Consider the following 27,287-nt stretch of genomic DNA (forward strand, 5'->3'; position numbering starts at 1 on the left):
TCCCCGAGTCTTCCTGCCATCCTTTCCCCATCCTGGTACTTATACGTCCTGCTCCTCCTACCTGAGATGTCCTCCTCCCATTCTTTATTTGACAGGCTGGTCCTCACTAGTCAAGACTCAACACAAATGTACTTCCACAGTCAATCCTTTGGAGGCTCACTTCCTCTGTCCTCTTTGCTCCTGCAGCACTTTTTCCCCATAGCTCTGTTTTAGCACTTATTTATAATTTATTTGTTTTAATAATATGCTTCTGCCTGCTACATATGAGTGCCTCAGGGTCTAAGACCTCTTCATTTTTGCAACCCCAGCCCCAGCACCATGGCTGGTAGATACATAGTAGGCAATCCATTACTGTTGTTTCAATGCATGAATTAAGTAACCAATTACATGAAATGTCTGACAGACGATCTTCTACTTTGAAACCAGTTGTATTCCCAAAGTTAATTTTTAAATCAGTTGTTTCGGAACTCACAAAGCAATTTCCCACAGAAACAATGTTATAAATGTTATAAATGGTGGTTAGGTTCCCAGGCTAGCCCTCAAGAGTCTATTTAACCCATAATGTAGCTTAAACACTATGCAGTTGTAATGAAAAATAGCAGAAAACAGCACTGTTACAAATGTGCAGTTTTCATGACATTAAGTAAATACAATTCCTCTTCCATGTAGAAACTGCAATCCAGGGCACATTACACCAATGGGCAGGCATAACATGACCTGGCAACGGGAATAGCATGGCTAAATACAGACCAAGCTCTTTCACTAACTTGCCTTATAAAGCGTTTACCTTTACTGTGCCTGAGTTTCTACATTTGGCCCCCACCCCCCAGCTTGGTATTTCTTGCCTGCTCTTCCTGAAGAAAAAGCTAGGTAATGTATCTAAGTACACACCGAAACATGTAGAACGCTATACAAACACTGTGTATCATCGTATAAAATATTCACAGACAAATGAAATTAAACCGTATTATTAACATTTAATGAAGTGGAAAATAAGGTAGCAGAACTGGGGTTTAAACCTTACTTGGCCTGACCCCCAAAGCCTGGGAGCTGGACAGCCACCATGTTATCCTTCCTCCATAATGACCAGCTCTAGGACCTGTGAGTTTATCTTTCTGGGCCTTAGTTTCCTCCTGGGCAAAGTGGCATTTATATTATATGATCTTCCGGTTCTTTTAATCTGAATGTCTGTACTTAACATTATTAGGACACAGTGGTAACTTTGGTGGGATCGAAAATGTCCTGGAGGGGCAATAAAATTCGGTCTGAACTTCTTCAATTTTCTCTTCTATGATTAGTTTCCTTCAAGCACCACTTGCATACTTGATATTTTTACTGCTTGATATGATTTTTTCCTTAGTCTGCTGAATATGTGCACCTTAAAACCACTTGTTCCCCATCTGCCATTAAAGTCCCCATAGTAACTTCTGTAACATAGCATCTTTCTCCAAAATTGCACAAAAGCCATCTTCTTGTTTCTGACTCAGAATCCTTGATTCTCCCATGAAGAGGGAAGTTTCCCTTTGTGATCTGGTTAAGAATGTCTCAGTCGATTCTGGTACAGTACATGTGCGTTCCAGCTAGCTGTCTAATCAAATGCGATTCTCTAGCAGGAGCCATATGTTTGACGTTGACTACCCTGTTTTATTTTACTGCGACCCATTTTAATTCCTTCATCTGTTTTTACCACACTCCCTGCACTTCCAAGTTTCCCAGCTCACCACTTCCTTCCTTCCTTTCATGTGGGTGAGGAGGGGACAGAATGTAGCCAGCAGTGGTCTGTTGACCTGCAAACAAGATGCTGGAGGCTTGAACCCCTTCTCCCTGACTGCCTGAAATGCCTCCCTCCTCGGACTGTCACACCCACTTTATTTTCTGCTCTAGATTTAAACTTCCCCAGAAAAATCTTTGGCCTTGGAGGAGACTTCCCTGGAACAAAAGAAAGAGGTTGGTAAAATCTTGGGATCTTTATCTTTCTGTAACAAGAGGTTCACATTTGTCTCTCCGTCAGTCTTTGCTTTCCTTCTGTGCCTGCCGGTCAACTAGTAGGTAATAAACATGGGACCCCTTCTAAGGAGACAGTTGTGATTAGGTCAAACTCGATTACACAAACATTTTCTGTGTGAAATTTCCAACACAATTTGATACTAAAAATGTTAGTAGTAGTGGCCCACGTTACACACTTTCTTTATTGTCTTCCTATGTCCATATGCGTGAATGTCAGCCATCCTGAATGATACCATCTACTACCATGTTCTCCGAAAGTAAGAGCTAGCTGGACCGTCAGCTTTAATGTGTCTTTTGGAGCAAAAATTAATATAAGATCCGATATTATATTATATTATGTTATACTATACCCGATCTTATATTAAAACAAGACCGAGTCTTATATTAATTTTTGCTCCAAAAGATGCATTAGAGATGATGGTCTGGCTAGGTCTTATTTTCGGGGAAACACTGTAGGTGGAAACTTTGTAGTGTTTTTAATAGATTTTTCCTTAGGTAGAGTTTCCTGCAAATTGTTTCTGAAGTATCTTAAGTCCTGTTGTTACTGCAAAGATCAGCTGAGACCCTGCCATGGTGAAGTGTCCCTTCACTTAAACTATTCCGAGGTGGACCTCATTTATAGTGTGCACAGCTCATTTGGCACCTCAGTAATGCTAAAGATGAGCCAACATACAACAAGCTCTTCTTTTGTCCATGGTCTCTGTCAGACCAACAACAAACAGTACTGGAAACTTCTTGGTGGTGTCTGGGTCTGTGGCTTATAAATGTAGATGGGTGCTCAATAAACATTTATTGACTCATCATTCAGTTACATATTGATTTATTTGTTAACTTGAAGCTTTCAAGTGATCCCATTTTTTTCACCTTTCTGGTTATTTTTTGTGTTTTCGATTACCCACTTGTATTTTTACCATCAATAGGTTATGTCTACAAATAGAAGTCTAGAGACATTTCTAATGTGTTTTGGGAAAAGAAGTTGAATTTAAAAGTTCAGAGTTTTAAATTGCAGATGGTATTATGTTAGTGATTAACTGCAGCAGACATATTTTCAAACCGTTTATCTAGCTGAGAAAACAACAATAGAACCATCCCTTGGGACCAGAGTTTCCATGGCTTCCTTCAACAACAGTCATTTTAAAGTTTTTGTTTCTTTCTTTAATCTCTCATGTTATGAATAATATTTAGTTGACCTTCCAATGCAACTGGGGTAAGAAAATCTTTGGTGTTGATTTTGGATAAAATATGAGACATTTACTTTTGTGAATTTTAATCTGAGAAGCATTTAACACAACCTTTTGTTCTCTGGGCTCTTGTGTCATTCCAAGACTTAAATTTAAACACCAGTGTGTTTGACCACAAGAAAGGCCACAGAAACACCTAAGTATGAAAAATGTTAGTTGGGAATATGTATAGAATTTCATTATTCTTTTAATTAACATTTCAGCCGTTCCTGGATGGGTAATAATGCTTATGGTTTCCCTGCCTGCCCTTGATAGTCTGTCAATAGAATAATCATCCTGAAGTTACACTACTTTGTAGTTGTTTTTTTTTTATTTCTCTGAGCTTTTTATTTTACCTGTATTTGCTTAGCAACCCATTGAATTGTTTAAAAATCATTCTACTTACTCTCTGAATCTTTTTGAGATATCATGTCAAAGCATGAAGAGGAGTTGCCACATTTTGTCCTGACTTCTTGTCCAAAGAGTTAGAACTCTGTTTCCTATATTTTGACCTAATACATTTTGACCTCTTCCTATAAATTTCAAAACTGGTGATCGCAAGGTGCATTCATAGATCTGATCATTCACGTAATCTTTAAAAAATGTTTCTGTTGAGGATAAATAGATTAGATCAAAAGTTTTGTCAGATAGAATTCCCTTCTATGTGTTTTTTTTTAAGTCCAAACTACGGTGCTTCTCCCTGGCTCGAATATGTCGGCTGGTTTTTAGACTTGGATGAATTTCACTGTAAATTGCACTTCGATGTGACTCGAGTACCCAGGAGCTGTCAGGACGGCTCAGTGATTTAACGCTGGTGTCCTGCAGCTTTGACTGTAATCAGCAGATGCTGCCGTATTTCCATAAATGTTTTCCTAACTGCGCCTGTCAAAAAGAGGCAATTCTTCCTGCACCAAGGCTGCTGCTTCTGATTAAATTCAGTTTGCCGTCTTTTGCATAATGAATGCCCCTTGATGATCTCTAACCTTTTGTTTTGAATGTTGCCTCTTGGTCTAGACTCACTCTTCAAGGGGAAGCTGAAGGAAGCGCAGACAAAGAGGAGTGGGTGGTGCCGGAACATGAGCCCCCAGCACCTCCATGGCTCTGAAGTCATTACTGTTTTATAAACCGTTGCTTGTCAAAGATCAGGAAAGGTTCTGGTCTTCGCTGTGTTTGCCACTGCCGCCCGGGTTCCGTTCTACTCCTGAAGCTGTTTCTGCCACGCTTTGGTGTACCTGGTTTTTGCCTGCGGATGTGTAATGATAGGATCTGCTGTCGAATGCGCTCACCCTGGGTGTGTGAACTGTGATAAACCAAGACACAAACCAGGCAAAGGTTTCCTGTTCTCTGCAACACTTTCGGTACGGCTAGCCCAAAGTAAATCGGACACTGTAAAAATTTAAATCAGACACAACAAAGTCAACGTATACAAAGCATAAGTACATCAGGTCCTGAAATAATGTCATTTTTTTCAACATCATTTTGTTATAATGTTGATGAGGGGGGGAAAATTAATTTCCCATCGAAGCCACTGTCAGTGTGGAGTTCTCCCGTCTACTGGATTTTCTCCAGGTCCTGCGGTGTCGTCCCACATCCCAAAGGTGTGCACGTGAGGTGAATGGGCGTGTGTACATTGTCCAGTCTGAGGGAGTGTGGCTCTGGGTGTGGGTGTGGCTCCATCCTGCTGTCAAAGGGTGTCCTGTCCAGGGTGGGCCCCTGCCCTGCCCCCTGAGCTGCTGGGACAGGCTCTGGCCACCCACCACCCTGAACTGGAAGAAGCAGGTTGGAGAATCACGATCTTGTTTTTGTTCATCTTCCTTAAATGTGTGTATAGCCCACATTTATTTCAGTGTTTAATATTAGAAGTGTTTGAGTCTTTATTTAGAAGTTTGGTGATGTTTTTGCGATCAACATCCTTATATTCAACATTTCCTTATATCAGTTAGCCTGAGGTAAAACTGGTTTCGTGATGTCGTTTCGCTTAAAGTCACAGTTTCTAAGAACCTATGGATGACGTTCAAGGAGGACTTACTGTGTCTTAAAAATGAACGCCCTGTTTTGTCAGTGAAAGCATTTTTCCTGTGATCTCAATGGGAAAAGCTCCTTGAATGTGCTAAATAGCAGTACCTTTCTCCTGAAGAGCCCGAAGTGCTTCATCATTTTCCTTTTCATCCTTTTAGAACCTACGAGTACTCCTGCCTGATAATCACCTGTGAGTTGATTTTTTTTTTCTTTTTCAAGTGGAACATTGATGTGAACAGATACCCTTTGTGATGTGATTCTTACAGTCTAAGATTAAAAAGTATATGAGGTCTCTGTAAGGTACTAAATCGTGCCAGTAGTAACTGGCACATTTGCAGCTTAGACCTGGTCTATCGTCATATTATCTGAAATGAGGATTTCACCTGCTCCTTTTGTTTCAAAAGAAAGGATGAGTGGCTGAGCCTCAAATTTTCTGTGGCTTATCTCCTTTTTTTCCTCCTCTAGGAGATTCTTGGAGTAAATATTTATCACATTATTTTTAGTGCTTTATTTTCTTCATAGAATTAAAGAACTTTAGATGCAAAAGGATCTCAGAAAACTGTTCCTTTTGTGACTGACGAATCTGAATTTAAATGACTGATGTAAAGTCATAGGTAGTGAGTGGCACGTTTAGTTTGGGCATTTCCAACTCTTGCCTACTGAAATTTCAATAGAGATTTTAGTTTATCTCAGATCGAAACCAAATTAAAGAGAAACATGTAAATTTCAAAATAAATGTGTCAGTCCCAAATAGATTCCACATAAAAGGACTCTGTTACGATTTTGTTATGTTGATCAAAACCTGTTTTTTTTTGTTTTGTTTTTTCTTACTCATAGTGTTATTACAAACCCTTTAAGCTTGTAGCTACTTAGAGCTTCCGAAGCCCCGATATATTCTTTTTGTTTCTACACTGCCACCAGCAACGACACTTTTCCATCTCTGTTCATCATCTCTTCATATTAGCCAACCATGTCAGCAATAGAGAGCACTCCCATCTGCAAAAGTTAGTCCTGCTTCTGGAGAACAGGGATTCTCAGTAAACCTCACCAGACGGAATTCCAGGACGTACCAGAATAAGCCACTTAAACAAAGCCGAGCAAGCTGAGCAAGGGGTGAATTTACTGAAAGAGGGCAGAGCAGTGCACACCCGGAGTGGAAGGAGTGGGCAGGCTGGGAGAACAGCCGCTGCGCCAGAGAGGGTGGGGATGGGAATTTATTATTTTCAAATAAGGATGCAGAATATTCAGTGGTGGCATTGATTATAGGTATTCCCAGGCGGGTCTTTGCTGATGGCTTCTTCCCATCAGGAAGATGGAATTTTTTTTTTTTTTTTTTTTTTTTGCTTTCTTTATTTGGCCCTTGTTGGAACTGCCATGGCGACACGGGGTGGAGATTTCCCATAACCTTAATGCTGATAATATTAGAATCCATTACAATTAGCTCAAGTTCACCTTGAGAGGCAAGATGTCATCCTGGGTCTGCTCGCGGCCACCGAAATCAAGTTCTGGCCCGTATGGTAGCTGTACCTTTTCTTAAGAATGATCTCATCTCGTCTCTCCTTGTTTTCCCTTTCTTCCTCCTTCCCTTCCTCCCCCCTCTCTCCCCACTGCCCTGTGCTTTCCGCCTGAGGTAACAGCCCATAACCCAGAAGACAATGGTGGTGTGCCATGTGAAACAGGAAGACTCGGAAATGTTCATTCTGCATCTGCCTTTTCTTAGCTTTGTCCCTGGAGTAATTCATTTAACTTCTGAGCTCGATTTCCTTGTCTTAAGTGGCAGTGAGCATGACCAGCTCACGGGAGGGCTGAGTGGGGCTGTGTGTCAACATGTCCACACGCTTACATCTTTGACATGGCATTGGAGAGCCAAGGACGCCTAGGAAGACACTTGGCAAAGGCAAGAATCCAAGAACAAGAGGGCTTATGTTTCGTTCAGCTGGAGGTTTCCCTGTTTCTTCCTAGTCTGTTCCCTCATTCCCAGTGTAGTCATGACATAGTGTGTTAGTTAGTACTCAAAGTCACGGATATCTCTTTTCAAGATTTTGAAGGCGAGAGTGGAAGAAAGTCAAAGGCGCCAACATGTTAGGAAAACACGAATGTGTCTGTGACTCTCAGAAGGAAGAATCTCCTCCCCATCCCACACCACTACCCATCAAAAATCAGCTTTTCACAGTTTCTTTCTTGATAACTCCAGATATCCTAAAATCCTCAAATTCGATTTTAAATCAAATTTGATTTTAAATTAAACAGTGTTGCTGTTATCATACTTTAAGAGGAAGCTGTTGGTTTATTTTAAATGACAAAGAGCTGTAATTCATAAGCATTACAGCTGCCATTCTCATCAGATATATTCAGAATTTGGTTATCCACCCACCTATCCCCAGTAAATTAACACATAAATGCACATCACTGGATTTATCACTTTAACCATGAATTTAATAACACGACATGTAAGCAGAAGCCAGTTTGCTGATGAGATAGATTACACTGAAAGTAATAGAAATGAATGTTTTTCTTTTCTTTTTTTAATATTAAAAGAGATATCTTGATCAATTATTCCAAAAGCATCTATGGCTCGGTTTTCCCTCAGTGGTAGGACTTCAGGAGTGTCTGTTACAATCTATCTGCTCTAACCATCGGAAAAGAGGCCCAAACACAGCCACTTTCAAGATTGGTGATGAGAGGACACCTTACAAATGCCTTCCCTTTGTATGGTGATCTGTACTTCTTAAAGAGCTTTCTATATAGTTTTTGTCATAAAAATCTGTTGCAGGTTTGGCTTATTTAATCATCCCCAGTAAAGAAAGAAAGGTGCTGAAGTCAACAGAGATTAAGAGAATCATTCCAGGATATAAAAAGTGAATGACAGAGCTAAAAAGAAACCCTTACAATTTTTCGTTTTTGATACAAACTCACCCTATGATAGAGCTTCCCCTGATCCAAGTAGTCACAAATGAGTTTGCAACTAACTAGATGAGCCAGGGAAAATTGTTTTCGATTCTGTTTCATGTAAATCCACAGAACAAACAAATCAATGAGCACACAGCTTGATGAACAAACGAGAAGGTTGTTCCTTGGCAGCAAGCTCAGTTAAGACCAAATCTGGGGAGACAGCAGGGAAGGGGAGTAAAGCTAAACTTGCCTCCAGTCATAGGTCCTCCCTCTAATTTGCCTGAGGAGGTCATCATAGCCCTCTCCAGGAGAGCCACAGCGCAAAAGCAAGAGCGCTGTACAGATGGTAGCTGACGACGTGGCCTTGATTTTTCCTCCTGTATAATGGGGATGTTAACAACAACTTCATAGAATATGTGAGAATTCCCTGGGGGATGTTACTAAAGCTACTTGTCATGTCTGACAAACAGAGAGGGACAATAAATATTGGCATCATCATCATCCCCATTTGGGTAAGACCTGGTGAAAGATTTCTTTTGTAAAACTGTAGTAGAGGAGACAAATACTCAACATATAATTCCCCACACACATTATGCCTGTGGTCAGGTGCAATGAAGGGAAAGAACAGGATCCAAGAATGAGCAATAGGAGGGAGGGGGGGGGGGGGTAACAAGGGGTGAGGGGCCTGCTGAGGAGGATTCCCTGGAAGTGACTTCTGTACCAAAGCACTTTGGCCGGGTTTCAGGCCGACTGGGACCCTGGAACACCAGTCTCTGAAGAGAGGCTTGGGTAGAATGGTGAATTCAGATCACTCTCCTCCCTTTCATAGAACCTCGATGGCAAGAACAATGGGACAACCACAAAAAAACAGTGGAGACAGCCACTATTCTCGACTACATCTGGAGCACAAGTGTCTCACATTCAGGACTCACGATTACAAATCCAGTTCCCTCTTCAGATGTTATTCTTCAAATCCCGCCCAATTCATCTTGTCTGAACTATTGCTGATGTGATCCACTCCACACCTGCCTTGCTTCGTAGCCTGCTTACCCTCCTTTTTCCTCTGCCCACCTCCCTCCTTTCCATCATCCCCCACGTAGCCCAGTTCTGTCGTTCTCCTTAGAAGATACTCTAATTAGGCCAGTTTATCTTGAACACGGCTTGTGTTCCCTTCATTCATCATCTGCTGCTACAAATGACACCCCCCTCCCCAGCCCTAAGTTTTTCTACTGAAATCTAACACACGCTCAAGGACTTAAACATTTGTGTTTATTGTTTAAGGGGCGTGGATCCTAACGTTGCTAAAAGCCATAAGAGATACCAGATCCAATAATTCATTTAAAAATGTGAGGCATAACTGACTACTCAATATTCTTTGAAAGGTCTCTCCATTTCTCCTTGTTATATAGGGAAGATAATAAGCAAATACCTCAGGAGATGATGTGAGGAGACAAGAGGTTTCCTGAGGGCAGGTACCACGTCAGCTCTTCTCTGCTGCGTTCCTGATACTTGGTACAGCCTGGCCCATGGCATAGACTCAGCGTTTTTGACTAAGGGGATGTTTTCCATCTTATATCTTACTGCATGCCAAAAAATTGCGAGATGTACTCTCTGCCCTCTTGAATGTAGAATCCTATGATGAAATGACATATCTGCATGCAAAGTACAGCTTTTAACACAAGGGATGAGAAGAACACAGTCTCCCTACTCTCAGTAGCTCGTGGTCTTCTCACTCGGCTCTAGCATGTAGCAGGAACACAAAACCCACCTAACATCAAAGGGACCAGGATACACAACAGGAGGGAAGGACAGTGGAAGTTCATTGGCAAGTCACATCACAGCCTTTTGGGAAATAAGGAGGTAGCACTTGATGAGATTTGTGGGATCATAGATTCCCACTAACGATGATTAGGACGAAGGAATAGAAAGGGGGCTAGGTTAGTACTACGCAGAGTTCACTGCATTGCCACAACGAAAAAAGTTAAAACACAGGTCTTAGTTTCAGGAATTGATCCATTTTTTGAAAAGCTAGTGGTTTCCTCAAGCGTGGATTACTAGTTAGAGAAATATATTTAAAAATTTAGACGAAATTGAGGCATTTGTGGTTAGTTCATTTTATGTATAAAGAAAAACTAGTACATCTTATAACTCTGCACTCTTCTTGGCACAGATCGGGTAGCGTTAATTAAAAGGCAAAGTTTTTATGTGTAATAATGTCAAAATTCAGTAGTTTGCCCCAACCTTGTCAGTTTTGCTTTCCATGGCCTCTATTACCCATGGTCAACCACAGTCTGAAAATATTAAATGAAAAATCCAGACATAATATACAGAAGTTTTATACTGCATGCCCTTCTGAGTAGCGTGATGAAATCTTGTGCCATCTCGTTCCACCTGCCCATGAATCGCCCTTTTGTCCAGCGTCTCCTCGTTGTGTGTGGACATAGTCACTTAGTAGCCCTCTCGGTAATTCGATCAACTGTCTCAGTGTCGCAGAGCTTCTGTTGATGTCGCCCTTATTTTACTTAATGCCTCAAAGCCATACCCAGAACTTTCAGTATAGTGTATTGTCATAATTGTTGTATTTTTTTGTCAATCTCATATTGTGCCTAATTTATAAATTAAACTTGATCATATATATGTATGCATAGGAAAAAGCATAGTGTATATATAGGGTTCGGTACTATCTGTGGTTTCAGGCTTCCTCTGGGGGGCCTAGGAATCTTTCCCCCATGTGGTAAGGGGAAAATTAGCTTTTTGTATTTTCTAATGTACTAATGAATCAGGGCCATACGTTTTGCTTCTTCTATGAATAACTAATTACATTGCCTTTTAAGCATAGGCATTACATTACTATACAAGCAAAAACCCTGGAACAAATATTCCTGGTTCTGTTTCTAGAACTCAATCAATTTTTAAAGTATTGATCAGAAATAATATTAGTAAACATGAAATGTTTCGTAGTTCCCTTTGGTTCCTTGTGCTAATATAGGAATACTGGCCGCTTTTTCAGAATTTATAGTTTTGGTTTTTTTTAAGTTAGATAACACTGCTATAGTTTGGAGCCCAGAGCTGAATTGGGGGAGTTGGGCTTGAATCCCAGATCCACCATAACTTACCTCCTGGTGGGGGGCAAGTTCCTTAACCCCTCAAAGCCTCCCTTCCTCATCTGTGAAATGGAGAGAATAAAAATCAAACTCCCTTAGGCTGTATGGTGATTCATGTAAAACACCTCATGCAGACAGACTTAAGTGCTCAAATATATTAGTATTGTTTTCATTTTGAGCTTTTATAAAACAAAACCTGAAACAGGAAAAAAATACCTTACAATTATTTTATTAATTGTAATAATAAGATAGTGAGAAACTGGATATATTTTTGTTAGAACTAAATCTGAGTTCCATCTTTGCGGTTTGTGTCATAGTTGAAAAATTTTGTTGGTAACAAATTTTTTTTGGTTTCTCATATAGTAAATCTCATTGGACAGATAAGGACTCACACACACACACACACACACACACACACACACCCATTATAATTATTTTTTTTATTCTCATAGGTGGGACTATAAAATGTAAAATAACAAGATTTGTTTATTCCAGGAGAAAATAGACATAAGAATTGTGTTAGAGAAATAAAATGATTCCTCTTGGAAGGTCCATGGATGTTAGAGTTTCCAAATGGATTTGGGAAAACTGCAGAGCACATCATGTCTCTAAGTCTAGTCCAGAAGAGGCCTTTTCATGTCCTGGAATTCCATTAATTGCGAAGGTTTCTAGATTTCATTAATTGCAATGATTTCTTCTCCCAATTAAAGGAGAACCAGTATAGAAATGTAATGTAGCATTGCAAAAATCTAAGACCTTTAGAAATAGAATACTTAATTAGCAAACATATTGTTATCATACTGTAATAGTTGTAAAAGAATGTATTATGTTCCATAATTTTTAAGTCACTGAAAGTTATTCAAGATGCTGTTATATAATGTCCACTTAAATTTAATGATTGGCGACAGGTGTAGCTCTGTGACCTCTAGTGGCTAGAGTTTATAGCTGCCTCTCAGTTGATAAGTTTAAAAAACAAACAAAAAATACCTAAGACTATGGAAAGAAATCTTCTCAGATCCTAATAACAGTTCTACAAGTGAGTGTATGATTACCTTCCCTAAATTTCTACTAGTCTAATTGTGAGGGTACTGCCTCCAAGAAGAGAGTTCAGAATCAACTTTCTTCATCTGTGAGTTTAGGTGCTTAAAATATGTTTTTAAATAGCAATGTATTACATTTCTATATGAATATGTCTTTCATAATGTAGATATGGGTTAATAGGAATATTTTCAGATGCAGATGGACTGCACCACTGCTCCCCACATATTCCCTCATGAGTTAGGGATGCTGGTTATAACCAGGAAACAGTGTGATTGACCAACAATTTGCGGCTTAAACTTTCTGATTACACTGAGCCACTGAACTAACTAAATAGGCTTAGATACTACATTTAATATGATGCCCCAAATTGAAAAGGACTAAGAACATTGATATTATCTTCAGGTTGAGTAATAAAAAAAAAAAAGAACATTCTGTCATGTGACAGTAACATAGTTTCCTTTGTCTTTTAACATAAACCATATTGGAATATATTTTTTTCACTTTACACTTTTTATATTTTGTCTCTCAAATACCTGAGAGCTTTCATCTCCATAATTTAGTGAACCACAAATTGCTGGACGGTTATGGTTAATGTGGATCTCCAATAATTCTTTTTTAATTTCTAATACCATAGGGATTATAAAGTTATATATACTTTAGGGCTTCTTCTGAGCTAACACTTGAGCTCTTTTAAGAGAATATACAAGAAATGGAACAACTGACTTTTGTAACATCCTGTCCTCTGTCCATATTCCTGTCCTCAGCACCTTCTTTAGCTTTCCAAAAGTACTGCACTTTGATTTCTTTCTTTTCTGCCTGCTGTATGGTACATTTCTAGTGCTCTGTGTTTCATGTTACCATAGAGACAGGAGGTACTCCACAGCCCTGGGAAGAAAAGCAGAAGCACGTCTTTGAGGAAAAGGTCCCTTCTGGCTAGAGAAGCCTGAGGCAGGAATCTATAGCACTCGATGGAAAGAGGGAATTGTGTGTTCCGATCTGACTCTGTGTCCATAGGGTCTCAGGAAGCAACTGCCCAGCCTGTGATGCATTAAAAATCAGTTGTTTACAGAAACCCATGTTACAGAGATCTCAGTACAGCCTGATACTAAACTTAGTGTTTTATTTGCAAGAAAATAAATAACATTGACCTATTCCTGTTACTGTTTCCTCATTAAAAGGGAGCAGCTTCTAGGAAGAGTCCTCTTTGCCTGACTTATTTGGCCGATCAAAAGTCTCACCTTTAAAATGCAGATCGATATTTGTCGACTCAGCCTAAACCATCAGAAGTCAAACTGCAGTTTGAGCACAAGGGAGTCTACAACCAGCACTCGGCACCCAAATCGTTGATGCAAATACGCTAGTTCTAGAAATGAACAGTTTATATTTACCCCACATTCTTGTGTACTACTTCCACATTTTAGATACATAACTAAAAGCTTTTAAACATTTCTCTGATTTAATGAATCATTATATTTCCTACTGTATTATTTCAGCTCATGCTTGTTAATTATTTTTTTATTTAGGAGAAAGCTGCTAAAAGATCTAAAAATAATAGAGGTTTTCTTCTTGACTTTTCCTTCCAGATACGTATGTGGTAAGGTTTTATAAGGAAAGGAGGAAGAGAAAAATGAAAAGCTTAAGAACAAAATAATGTGAAAAAGAATTTTGAAAGAACAAATGTTATTTTGTAAATTTAAAACCAATTTTTTGTTTTCGGGGTTTTTTTGTTTGTTTGTTTGTTTTTTGAAGGGGATAGATCCGTGCTCAGATTGTGTTCTGGATCTTTGTCACAGATCTAGTAGTCTAAGCAGGAAAAGTGTTCAGGGAAATTCAGAAAACCTGTTTTCCTAGGTTGTGATCCCAGGGCATAGTATGCAATATACCTTTGGAGGAAGAAGGCCAGGGGTCTGTAAATCTGAACAGAGTAAGGTGGAGTAAGGTCCACTGAGGCACTCATTTCCTCAAACGGACAGTAGGAGGCAGTAGCGTACTAGCTTGAGCTGCTCTCTCGAAAGGAATGTCTGTGACTCATGCCAGATATTTTTTTTCCACTCATTTTCTAGAAATACATAAAACGAAAATCTTAGAAGTAGTTTCAGATTTCATAATGAAACTTGGTACCATCAATCCAGCACAAGATAATGCTGCTGGGCTATGAATAGAACAATCAAAAAAAAAGTCAAGTCTGTCAGCTTCTAACGGGGGCAACTCTGCACCTCAGTTACAATTTCTATAGAAGAATGGCAAGAAATAAAAGTCGATCTCACTTTAGAAAGAAGGAGAGTCATGTTAAATAAGTTAGATCCTTCTAATTTTTACTGATTTACTAAAATGTGTACAGAACTGTGAAGAAAAAGTAGAGGAGTCTCTAAATGGTAACCTGGTCTTCCTATGCTTTGATGGCTGGGTAAACATGTCAGAACACAGCAGTAGCACCGATAAGTAGCACCGATAGGCGTGTCATTATCAGCATTCACCTTGCGTGATTGTTACTTTCATCTTTAGCCATTGTCTATTTTACCATTCACAGAAGCTACATAAATCCAAATTACCTAGGAATGTACAACTGTTCCTTGCTCTTTATGTAAAACAAAATCACAATGAAATGCTCAATTTTGGAACATTGCATTCTTTCACTTGATTGTTTTTTATGTAGCTAAAAAAAAGTGATAATGTTGAAAGAACATTTTCCTTCTGTAATAACTGCTTTTATTAATAGGTTATCTTTCATTTATTGACCTAATTTCAATATGGTATGTATTTGAAATTAGGGATGTTAAACATCCTCCACATTAGGGATGTTTTTATAACTGCAATTTATTTCCCTGTGTAATTCAAACAGCTCATATGTATTTGATAACTAACCATGGTTAGTGTACAATTTGTGATCGTAGAACAAAGCCAAGTTTACTAGTCCAAACTACATAGGGAAATAAATTGCCAGGTATAAATACATCCCTAACACCGAGGAAAAGATTCCAAAACATTAGGTTGGTGCAAAAGTAATTGTGGTTTTTGCAATTTTTTTTTTTAACCTTTTAAACCTCAGTTACTTTTGCACCAACCTAATAACCATACAAGGCTGGGGCTTGTGATCTTGATTTTGTAACTTTTGCTCTAGCCAAGCAAACTACATGACCTATAACAAATTAGAGAAGTATTTTTAGTAAGCATGGGGAAATGAAAAATATTGAATTTCATTAGGGTATGGATTACTACAATTTGAACTTTTAAGTTTTAACTAAAGTTTAAAAAGTTATGTTTGTCATAATTCCTAAATTTTTAATGATTATTATTCGTGTTTTAGTAGTACAAAATCTAAGTTGAGATGAAGTTACTCATCACAGAGATTTTCTATGAAGATATCCATGTAACAAAAATGTTACGTGTGATAGCACTGATAGAAGCTCCAGGTGCTGGGTGTGTGCTCTGAGTGCTACGGCCAATAGTCATATATGTGGCTTTTGAGCTCTTAAAATGTGACTAGTCTGAACTGAAATATACTGTAAGTGTAAAATACATATTTGATTTGGAAGAGGGAGTGCCAAATAAAATAATATGAATGATTTTATTAATATCTGCTTTATTTAGCTTACATTTTGAAATGATAATTGTTGGCCTTTGGTTTAAGTAAAATTTCTAAAACTGTTTTCCCATTACTTACCGTGACTTCTAGAAAATTCTGTGTTGCGTATATAGCCCACGTTTTTGACTCTCGTTATACTTCTATTGGATGGTTTTACAAATGCGATGTCCTCAAGAGAACAGAAAGTACAAAAATATACATTATCCAAAAATGGTACAGTATGTCACCAGTTTATTATTCAGGTAATGTTATTCCGAAGGCTTTTTCGTTGTTTTTGTTTTTTGGAAAGGATTAATGTAAAACAGTGTGTGAAACAAGGTGGTATAATTAGGCTATGCTTAGGTTCAGTCACTCAAGAAATACTGTATTAAACTCTCATTAAGAGGCAGGCTCTACGCTAAGTACAACAGGTCTTCGAATAACATCTTTTGTTCAATGTCGTTTTATTATAACATTGATGAGGGGGGAAAAAAATCAATTCCCGTCCGGGGCCACTGTCTGTGTGGAGTTTGCACCCTCTCCCCATGTCTATGTGGGTTTTCTCTGGGTTCTCCAGTTTCCTCCCACATCCCAGAGATGTGCGTGGCAGATGACTTGGCATATCTACATTGTCCCAGTCTGAGCAAGAGTGGGCACGTACCCTGTGATGGAAGGGCATGCTGTTCAGACTGGGGCTGCCCGCCTTGTCCCTGAGCTGCCAGGATGGGCTCCGGCCAGCATGACCTTGAATGGAAATAAGCGGTTGGAAGATAATTATCTTCCTTGTTTTTAATTAGTCTTTCTTAAATGTGCATATAGCTCACATTTATTTTACTGTTTAATATTAGGAGGGTTTAGGGTCTTTAGATAGAAGTTTGGTGATGTTTTTTGTGACTAGAAATATGCTGTAGGAACTTAACTCTTTGTATCAATTAGCCTGCGGTAAAATTGGTTTTGTTATCTATCGTTTCAGTTGCAGTGTCCAAGAACTTATCGATGACGTTATGTGAGGACTTACTGTACTTGGGGACACAGCAGTGAATAAAACAGGAAGAGCTCTCCTTTGTGGAGCTTATGTTGTAGCAAGTTAGCTGGAGTTAGCTGGATATCAGTTTGTTTCTCTTACTATTGAACATATTACTACCTTGTAGATGTAGCTTATATATATTTAGTAGCAGGCTGGGGAGAAGTAAAGGAAGATTTCTGTGTATACAGTCATACATAAAATTGTTTGAATTTAAAATGGTCTTTATCACAAACATATCACAAACATATGAATAAAAACAGACTGTTTTAAGCAGAGTTTTATTAGGCATATACTGAAAATCAACCTCACGTACTAAATCTTCATGGAAATTTTTTAGTGGTTGAATTAAAAAGGCTTCTATGAGCATATAATTCCATTGTTTTATGCTACTGGATACACTAGTTGGGTTTGGCTCCCCCCGGAATTTTAAACTACTAAATGCATATGATTTTTCATGTTCATAAGAAAAATGATGGGATCCTCTATGTTTCAAGGGCTTAGCGCCTAACATAGTATCTAAATACTCATTGAATTAACTAATGAATTGATTTAACCATAACTTCAAGGAGGAACAATTGAAATTGTGGCTATTTGTCTTGGCAAAGAGAAAATTTGGGGAATGTGTTTTCTGTCTTTAAATAGTTGCAGGGCTGGTGAGTCGAAGAGGAATTAGGCTTAACACGGCCCTCATAGGAAAAATCAGTAGGGCCAGTGACTAAGATTTCAAGGAAACAATTGTAGAAAAATATAAGGTAAAACTTTTAGTTATTAGAACTGTCCAAAAGTAGGCATATATTGCCTTGTACCATTGTGAGGCTATGATGGGAGGTCTTCAAACTTAGGCTGTTCAGCCATTTGACAAGATGCTGAATAAATGGAATTTCAGTGTTGGATAGATGATTCTACAGGTAACTAAGGGTCTTTCCAATCCTGAGTTTGCATGATTCTATGTTAAATGATTCTATGAATCAAAGTGAAATGGACTTGAAATAGCACAAGTTATTCAGAAAGAACATCTGTACCTTGGAAATATCGAACAAATGTTGAGTTAAGAAATATAGAAAGGAAAATACTTGAAAGCACATTAAAAGATACTGCTTAGAAATGGCTTCCGGAAATTATTTAGGTCCTCTAGTATATATTTAGCTGGTTGTTTTCCAATAGAGCTTCCTAGTCATTAGCACTAGGGATTGGCCTGTCCTCAGCCCTCCCATCCGTGAGGTGCACTGCACATTTCACAGTATGTCCATGTGCCCTAATCAGGTGGTCCCCGAGCCGTGCTGGCATAAGGTTTGGATTGGGCTTGTCACTGGCAAAGTCTGTGGCCTTGACAGTTCATGGACCTCTTTTAACCTCAATTTCTACATTTATAAAACAGAGTTGTTAGTAACTCTCTTTTAGGGCTATTGGGAAAAAAATTTTTAATGACGTGTAAAGGCTTTATCACATATATGTATTGTATGTATTTAATAACTATAATATCAAACCATATTCCTGTGTTATTACCCCACCCTCTTCCTCATAAGCTACATCAACTTAACAAGTTATTTACTATCTGTCATCTATCAGCTACCAGGCAATTGTATCTTCAGAAATATTTGCTTAATAGCTGCTAAGCGACAGACTAGCCTGAGACAACTCTCAGTAACAGAGAGCAGGACTGGTAAACAGATACAGTAGGACCTCGGTTTTCGAACGTCTCCGTTGACGAACATTTCAGTTTACGAACGCGGTAAACCTGTAGAAAATGCTTCGGTTTTTGAACACACCTCGGAAGTCAAATATGTCACACGGCTTCTGCTGAGTGCAAGATCGTGAGGCCTAGCTGTCAGCTGTTTTCTAACGTTTCAGAACTCGAACGGTCTTCCGGAACAGGTTATGTTTGGAGTGCGAGGTCCCTCTGTCCTGTGGTTGGTTTCAGTATGTTAGGATGAAGAGGAAGCTGCTTTGGACTTGAAAGTTTGCTCCAGAATGTGTTGTATGAAGTAATGGCAGGGTGCTGAGGGATAACTGCACTCTCCCATTAGGGCTGAAGATGCAGGCGTGGGAGTCTCCATCCTACAGGAGATGGCCAAAGCTGTGAGAGCTCGGTCAAGAGAATGTAGAAAAGACATTGAAGTGGACCAAGGATGAAATGGCCCATGGAGAGGGGTATCGTCATGTTTGGGAGTTAGAATAAATTATCAAAGACAACTAAACATGAATCGCCAAAAAGTAGAAGAGTAAGTATGATAAAGGTTAGCATGCTAACTGGGAGCCTGAGGGCTTGAGTTCAGTCTCCGGCTCTGCTTGAAAGTTTTGTCTGCTTCAACTTTATGTAAAACAAGGTACATAATACCATGTCACCTCTCTCACAGGAGTGTTATAAGAATCAAATGAGTAGATGTGTGGGGGAAGTATTTGCAACGTATAGAATAGCCATATATAAAGGTAATATAATGATATTGATATTATTAATTATAGAATAATAGTCAAAGGCATGAATAAGATTCTGTAATTACTTATGACTCCAGCTACCCAGAGTTAGGCCGAACTTCACCTGTCACCGTTCTCTAGAAGACAACCCTTACTTCAGACACTAGTTGCAAGTTTGGGGGTTCTCAGTCCTCCCTCACTTTTGGCCAACAGGCTACAGATGTGGGGGTTTTCCTATGCCCTCAGTTTTGATCATTTGCTACAATGACTCCTAGAATACAGGAAAGTGCTGTGCTTACTGCTGCAGCTTTATTCTAGTAAAAGGACCCAAGTCAGAACCAGCCACACATACGGTGGGGCCTGGGGGGGCCCCAAACCTGAAGTTTCTGTTATCCTCAGAGATACGTTACCCCACCCTCCCAGCACATCCATGTGTAACAATACATATTACCAACCGGGAAAACTCAGCTGATCCTCAAGTGTCCAGCGTTTGTATTGAGGCTTCATTACTTAGGCATGATCGATGGGCCACCTTATGAATTCAGTCTCTACCCCCGACCCGCTAATCACATGAATGGTCTTTCTGACATAGCCGTCCCTCATCCTGAATCCCTCACTAGCATAAACTGTCCAGGGACCCCCATGAATTGCAAAGACACTCCTATCTGTTCATTCTAAGAGTTTGGAGGCAACCCCCGAGAAACCCAGAAAAAGACTAACCAAATTATTTATTACACACATTCTATCAAGTATTGCAACTGTAAGAGAACACGAGGCCTAAGAAAATGCCATTGAGTTCAGGGATTTCGAGGTACCTGATAATTTTGTAGGGAGCAGTTTCAATACAGAGGTATGGATGAAAGCCAGATTAGAATTTGCTAAAAATTGGGTAGAAACGTGAGAAAGAGGGAAGCAAATACAGAGAGAGGCATTCAGCTCAAGTAATGTATTGCAAGTCAGAACAGGAAGCAGTTGAATGGAAGGGTTTACATTACTGTTCTCTCTAGAGGAGAGAGGCTGGACCGCTCCTGGATGAGCCTCTGCTCAGGGGCCTGCGTCACTTCCATTTCCTTCTAGTCCTGTGATCCGTTCAGAAGGCCCAGCACAGGAAATTGCAAAGTGGCAGTGCTGTCTTTGAGCTTTCACTTAAAGCTCAGTGATAGAGAACAAGACTGAAGAGAAGTGTATATATGATGAGTTTTTGCCCCCCAAAAGTTCTAATTGTCAAGTATCTCCTCTCATCAGAGATAGCTTTCATTTATCACCCTCTGCTGTGTCTGTTTTGTTGGAATTGGGGGAGTAATTGTTTTGTTGTTTTCATTCTACGTGATTGGTTCCATAAGAATTTCTTGGCACTTCTAAAAGATTTTAACTATATACAAAATGCCCTTTTGTTCTTTTTATCATTTTCATATGCTTTCAGTCTGAAAGGGAAAATAAACAGCAAAATGAAGCCGAGGGAAGACAATTATTTACAGCAACAGTGAATCAGCAGTCAGGAAAACCGCAGGGATGTGTGCTGCTGGCGGCCAGCGCTAACTTCCGTTATTGCATAGATTAAAAACATATATTTGTCACACACTTTACTATCATGGAGACCCAGTAGTGCTTTAAAAATTATATTTATGGGTCATTTGTTTCTCTCACCAAAGTCAAGTCACTGCTGGGGTGAAGCAAACAGCTACTTAGTAGGTCAAAGTAATAGTTAAGAGCAAAAGGTAAAGAATTGGAAGGAGAGACCAAATTTCAGAAAGACCGAACAGATGCAGTCACTTTAGGACACCAGGTTTCTGTGTGCTTCCTCCTGGCACAGGCTCACCATTGACCACAGAAGGCAGGAGCTCCATTTTATATTTCATCTGAGAGTCGGCACTTCTAAGAGGCTCGCGCCCATTAGAACCACAGCGTGATGGGGGATCAGTACTGATTAAGGGAAATAATGCCTCTTTCTGAACCATGACTGGTAGTTCCCGAAGCAGAGGGGGTTCCCCAGGGGCCGTCAGCCGGGCCTTAGCACTGCCTTCTGAGCTCAAGAAGCATGACTGTTGGCCGAAACTTTTCCTCATTTGGATGCCAAGTTGCATATGCTTATATTTGCATTTTGTCCACAATTTTCCTGGTTTTCTCTGTCTTCTGTGTTACTCAAGAAACAATGGCAATGTTAGCTCAGGATGGTGCTTTTTTTGTTTTTTGGTGTTGTTTTTTTTAGCTTTCTTTGTCATCCATATCTATAGTCTGCCAAAGGTCATGTGCGGTGTAGTTTAAAGCTTTTACTCTCATTTTTAAGTCCAGTAAGTTCTCTGCTTTTAAGAGCCATTCAGCTTTTCAACAATTTTCAACTTTTCATTCACTTTCAGAAAAAAAGCTTTGGTAAGGCTCCAGAATCAATTTTTATAGTAAGAACCAAAGAAGGAATTAGATTGAAATAAGTGAGTTTTCCCATCTTAAAAGAAAATCGCGTGTATTCTCACCCTGTTGATTTCCACAGAAACATAAACACAAGATGTGTGGCTTGGATTCCCTTGTTGTCCTCGTACTGAGAGTAGCAGCTGGGCCTTGCTGATCTGTGTGGCAATAAGCAATGGCCCTGGATATTGGCAGAAATCCTAAATAGATCATACTTCTCTTCATAGACATCAATGGTATATCTGGGGGGGGTGGGTGGATGCAGACACAGCGGCCTTAAATTCGATTCCTAAAATAATAGCACAAGATTCCTCTCTTAGGAGAGTTAAACTGTCATTCTACTTTGCCTTAATAATTTTAGTTTCCATTTAAAAACGTGTAAGGATTTGAGTTGATGGGAAGTAGAAAATGCTTCTCTGTTTCTTGATACCCCAGTCTTATCTTTCATTGAAAGAGTCCATGTGTCCACAGTGTGTCATTTTGTATTTGGAACTAATTTCATATGAAAAGGAAGCCCACTGGCCTGAAATTACAATTTAGTTCATTCCTCAGAACACCTATATGGAGCTCTCTCCAACTTACATGGTTGTGACATCTCCCTGATGTTTGAAATGAACCATTTAGAAACTAAGTGCAGTTTTAAGTACAATAAGTGCATGGAATTTGGGTCTCCAGTTCAGCCTACATGAAGCCACCAGACTTTTAAAAGAATAGTAATGGCAAAAGACACCTGGCCTTCAACCAACATTATTATACAATCCCTACATAAAACTTACTCCCAACTTGGGACCGTCCTCTACCTATAAACGTTTTCTCTAGTTGCAGTGGGACAGGACACTCTTCGTTTATCTGCTTCCCAATTTAAGATGTGACTCCCTCAGTTGTACAATTTAGATATCCCCTGGCAGGGCACCCGCATGGGGCTTTTGGGATGCTGAGAGATGAATGTGAGGGCTGAAGTGAAGAGCTATTACCTAGGAAGTTCTAACAGAGCTAATTCTCGAAAGAGGCCCTGTGTATTTTTAAGAGGGGTTTATGGGAGTTCCCTTCTAATTGCTTCTATGAACGGTGAAATGGGAGTGGAGGAAAACATGATGGACGTTTGAAATGAGAGGAGAAGGTGTGAAATAGCTGTCTAGGAGAATGGAATTGTGCACAGACTAGGGCACTGTGCTGGGATTAAGGCTGTCCTTGAAGTTTATCGTCATGAATTTAAGTGAGACCAGAAAAGGAGTACACGTGTGACCTGGGACATACTGTACTAAGGTACTTGACGTAGGTATGCTGTCTGCATTTATGAAGTTATTGGGAGAATTAAATGTGTCAGCAAGCATTTTGAAGTATAACTACAGGACATCGTTATTATGAAACTTAGCTTTGAATTATCAATGCCCTCTGGGCACTTTCCCTTGGCAAAAAGCTTTTCAAATTTCCTTAAGACAGCCTTAGCATCTCGAGAGACGGCATTTGGCTTCTGCCACTTACTCGGTAACTAAGTCTAAGCAATGACTTAACCTTCTGCTTATACCTCTCAATCTGTAAAATGAGGGCATTGATATTTAAAGTGTAACAAGTGCTTTATAAGTACAGGTGCTGTATGAATACAAGCTATTAATAGAATGGTATTTCAGCCCTCACTCGTATGGTCATCAGAAAGTCAGAAAGATCAGAGTTTCTGAGAAAGTCCTAAGCCTTGTGTGATGATGGCTCCCTGGGAAAGCTTTGGAAGAGGAAGGAAAAGACAAGAATCTTGAACTAGGTGTCGCTCTCATTTCCTTTCATTCTCGCAAGTACTTTGTAAGGTGGATTATTAGGACCTGAGGTTAAGTAACCTGATAAAGCCAAGTTGGGGAGCATGGATTTCAACCCAGGTTTGCCTTAAAATCCCCTCCTCTTTTCATTTTGTCACATGTAGAGCTGGGCCGGATACAGGATAGCCATAGAAGTTGCACAATAATTGATTGATGTGTTAGAGACCCATATTTTAGCCCATTGACTCTCATCTCTGCCATCAAATATTTGACTGGAGTTGCCCAGTAGCAGAATAATTTGGTTTGTTGGAGAGATCATCATGATGGAGTCTTTTGCAAGAAATGAAATGACAAGAAAAGACAGGAACATCTGGAGGAAGGGACAGTAAGCTGACTCAACATTTGCATTTAGCAATCAATGCAGTTTGCAAACACTTTTGGGGACAGGAGGGTGGGTGCTCGAAAAATAAACAAATGGGTGTGGTTGTGGGACCTGCAGGAAATCTGTGTCCACTGTGCCGTTTACTGCAAATGCAGTGTGTATGTTAAAAAAGGGGGAACCAAAAATGCTCTAAGAGAAAATCACTGTTCTATTAGATTTTTAGTTTTGAGTAACAATTACCCACCTTGATAGAGAAGGTGATAGGAAAAGTGTATTTATTTTCTTCCAACAGCTAAAAGGTGATCATACTTCTAAAATTTGTTGAGATTGTCCAAGAAAGTGTGTAAAATGCTCATCCATCACTGGAATGCCCCTGGTCCAGACATGACAGTGCAGTAAATATCTCCAGCAGCCACCTTTTCATGTACAAGCTGTTTTCAGCTGGAATTTTCAGCACTCACATAAAACACACTGTCATGAGTGACTGCTCGTACTCTAAAGCCATTACTGTTAGGATAATGGAACATCTCTCTGCGAATAACCAAAAAACTTTAAATGTCATGTCAAGTTTGTTGAAGCCATTTTCAAGCCCCCTTCAAGGTGACATAAATATTGAGGGTCTGTGTTTTCAAAGTTTGACATCTGTGAAAGAGATCACTCACAAGGTTGTGCGATGTGAGATTCAGTTAATTGAAAGAAAACCTAATGTTCTCTGGGAAAGTCAATCGACCAGAGCCATTCAGTCATTAGGTATTGGAAGTCTCTCCTTGGAGCCTTGGTAAGTCAGCGTCACTGTCACTTAACCAATAAAAGAAACTGTGTGTGTGTGTGTGCATGTCAGTAGGTATACTTATGTGTATATTTGACAATTAAATGATGACATAATTCTGTATTGCTAAGTTTTAACAATTTGCCTGCCAAGCTCAATATTTCTTTTAGGGGAAATCATTGACTTTCTAAAGTTCAATTAGGAACTTTCTTCCTTAATTTTGTTCAGAAAGGAAATGAATTTTGTTTTATGAATCAAACTAAGGCTTATCTTGGATCATAGAGTATGGAAATAATTTCTCTACCCAGATTGTATTTATTTAATTTCTACTATGCTCCAGGGCTGTTTTACACACCAACATTACAGCAATGTTTAAAACAAAGTTCCTGATGTGTTGGAGCTTATATTCTAATAAAGAGATAGACAGTGTATAAGGAAACACGTATACCACATGTCTAGTGGTTATGAGTTCTAGGGAGGGAAAGATGAGAGGTAAGGAGACAGAGTGATGAAAAGAGAGAGTGTCATTTCAGATGGACGGTCAGAGAAGACCTCTCATTTAGATGGCATTTGAGCAGAGACCTGAAGGAAATACAGAACCAACCTTTAATACTAACCTAGTGATGGGCATTCCAGACATTGAGCAAGAAGGAAATAAGCATAAGTGCTAATGAAATTATTGTCTATTTATATTTTAGTTTATTCTTAACCTTTGCATGTTTATTTTAAATCTGCCTCACTCTGTTGAATACTTTTAGTTTCATCTATCTAAGAGATCTTGTTTGTTGAGAATAATTATTTTCAAACTATGTGTCATAATGTGCACAAGTCCTTGCCTATCACAGCAACACATTTTATGTTTCTTCCTTACTGTAGAAAATCAGAAAGCGCAGTTGACAGAAGGGTCACGTTCGCACTACAATATCAATTGCAACTCAACAAGGACTCCAGCCGCCAAGGAGCTTAATTATAATCTAGACACTCATACGTCTACGGGGAGGATCAAGGCAGTTGAGAAGAAGGAAGCCTGCAATGTGGAAAGCAACAAAAAAAAGGAAGTGGGCCTTCTTGGCTCTGTTTCTAAAAACGAATCCATTCCTGAAGTTGAAGCCCTGCTGGCAAGATTGCGAGCTTTATAAATTAAACTGGTAAAAAATGATTAAGCCAAATATAAACCACGCTTGAAGCTATAACACTTGAAAAAATTGCTTTTTATGTAAGTTACTTTATATAGTTTTAAATTATGATATATATATTAGAAAATAAAGCTAAATACATGATTGCAATGCTTTTCCTACGTACTTGAGGTTTTGACTTATTCAAGATTGTAAAGGGCTTTAATTTTGTTTTTTGTTTTTACCACCTGGTATTCACGTATTCTATATTTGGTGGTTAAATTATAAATAATGTTTTAAAGAGCAGGTAGGTGGCCATGTGTTCAGCAATGTGCCCTTAAGGAAGTACCATCTTTCTAAGTCACTGTTAGTTTTACTTTGCTATTGTCACCATTAACAAACATCAAAGCTTCAACCTGAGTCTTGCTACATATCCATGTATATTCTTTATATAGGCCCAGATGTCTTCTGAATTGGATCTACATGCTATTAGCATCGCATCAAAAAACATAAACATGACTATAACAGGCTGTGAGGAAATGATTGGTAAGCTCATTACCATCATTGTGCATTCGTGTTAATTAGACTCTGTAGGAGACTGGAAGACCATTGAGTACATTTCCACAAATGATGTAATAGGAATGTATGCACGCTCTGTGCAAAACGCACAAGCTTCTGTACAAAGTTGGACATATACAATATTACAGTGTTACTGAAACTCTTAGCTGAGAGAACATTTTTCCCTCCCAGTAATTATGACTGTGGGATAAAATTCCCAAGTAACAGATTTTTTGATTTCTGTGAACAAACTTGAAATTTCAGTTTCTTTGATCTGACAATCAATAACTAACAAAAGGTCTGAAGAAGAGTTTCAAGGAAAGTTTTCTGATGCAAATGTTATTTCATCTGGGGCATCAAATTCACTTTAATTCTGTATCAAAGAAAATAAACTTATTACTTGCACTAAATGGGAAAACTGCCTTCTGTTCTTTTTTGTAGTTAGCATGTTCTGTGGTAGACTGTGCTGTGCAGTCTACCTAAGTGTCTGTTTTGCTTTATTACCTGCAATAAGTAAGGACTGCTCTTTTACCTTCCGTTAAAAAGCAGTTATATGGAACTCGTCTGGCGAGGTCCACTGCTTTTTATTTCCTTCTTCTTTCAGCTCCTGAAAGCTTCCTCCTCCTTTCAGCTCCAACTTAATAAAGTTAATTAATTAGAACTATGAACCAGGCCCTGTTTATAGACTTTGGGGAACAAGAGTGTTATCCATTGCCCGTATAGGAATAAATTATTCTGTGTATTGCTGAAATGTGCATTTTGCCGTCCTATTGCAATTCCTAATTTCCTGGGGGGGTGGGGGGGGATCTTTAAAAACTCAAGTAAAGTGAAGGCCAGTTAAACATTTAAGCAGATAGAACTGCTAACAGAAAGAAAATAAGTTAAAGAATTCCGACTATTTTTTTCTTTATGTGATTTTGCAAAGACTTGGGCTTCTCCAAAACACACCTGAAATTCAGGCAGGTACTTTGGATACAACAAGTAGCAGGTAGATACTCTGGAAACTTGGAGCCGGG

General features: G+C 39.1%; 1 protein-coding gene across 4 annotated transcripts in view; it reads left to right on the top strand.

Moving 5' to 3' along the window:
- Positions 1-26,685, top strand: part of DIAPH3 (diaphanous related formin 3) — a gene marked incomplete at its 5' end in the record, with an annotated part of 440,633 nt that extends 413,948 nt beyond the window's left edge. For all 4 annotated transcript variants that reach the window (XM_081046382.1, XM_081046383.1, XM_081046384.1 and 1 more), the window contains one exon: positions 25,475-26,685. In XM_081046382.1, coding sequence (XP_080902508.1) covers positions 25,475-25,737 — 263 coding nt within the window. In that variant the 3' untranslated portion in view covers positions 25,738-26,685. The remainder of the gene's footprint in view (positions 1-25,474) is intronic.
- Positions 26,686-27,287: the final 602 nt, after the last annotated feature.

This window comes from Rhinolophus hipposideros, assembly GCF_964194185.1.
Source record: "Rhinolophus hipposideros genome assembly, chromosome: 4".
Classification (NCBI taxonomy): domain Eukaryota; kingdom Metazoa; phylum Chordata; class Mammalia; order Chiroptera; family Rhinolophidae; genus Rhinolophus; species Rhinolophus hipposideros.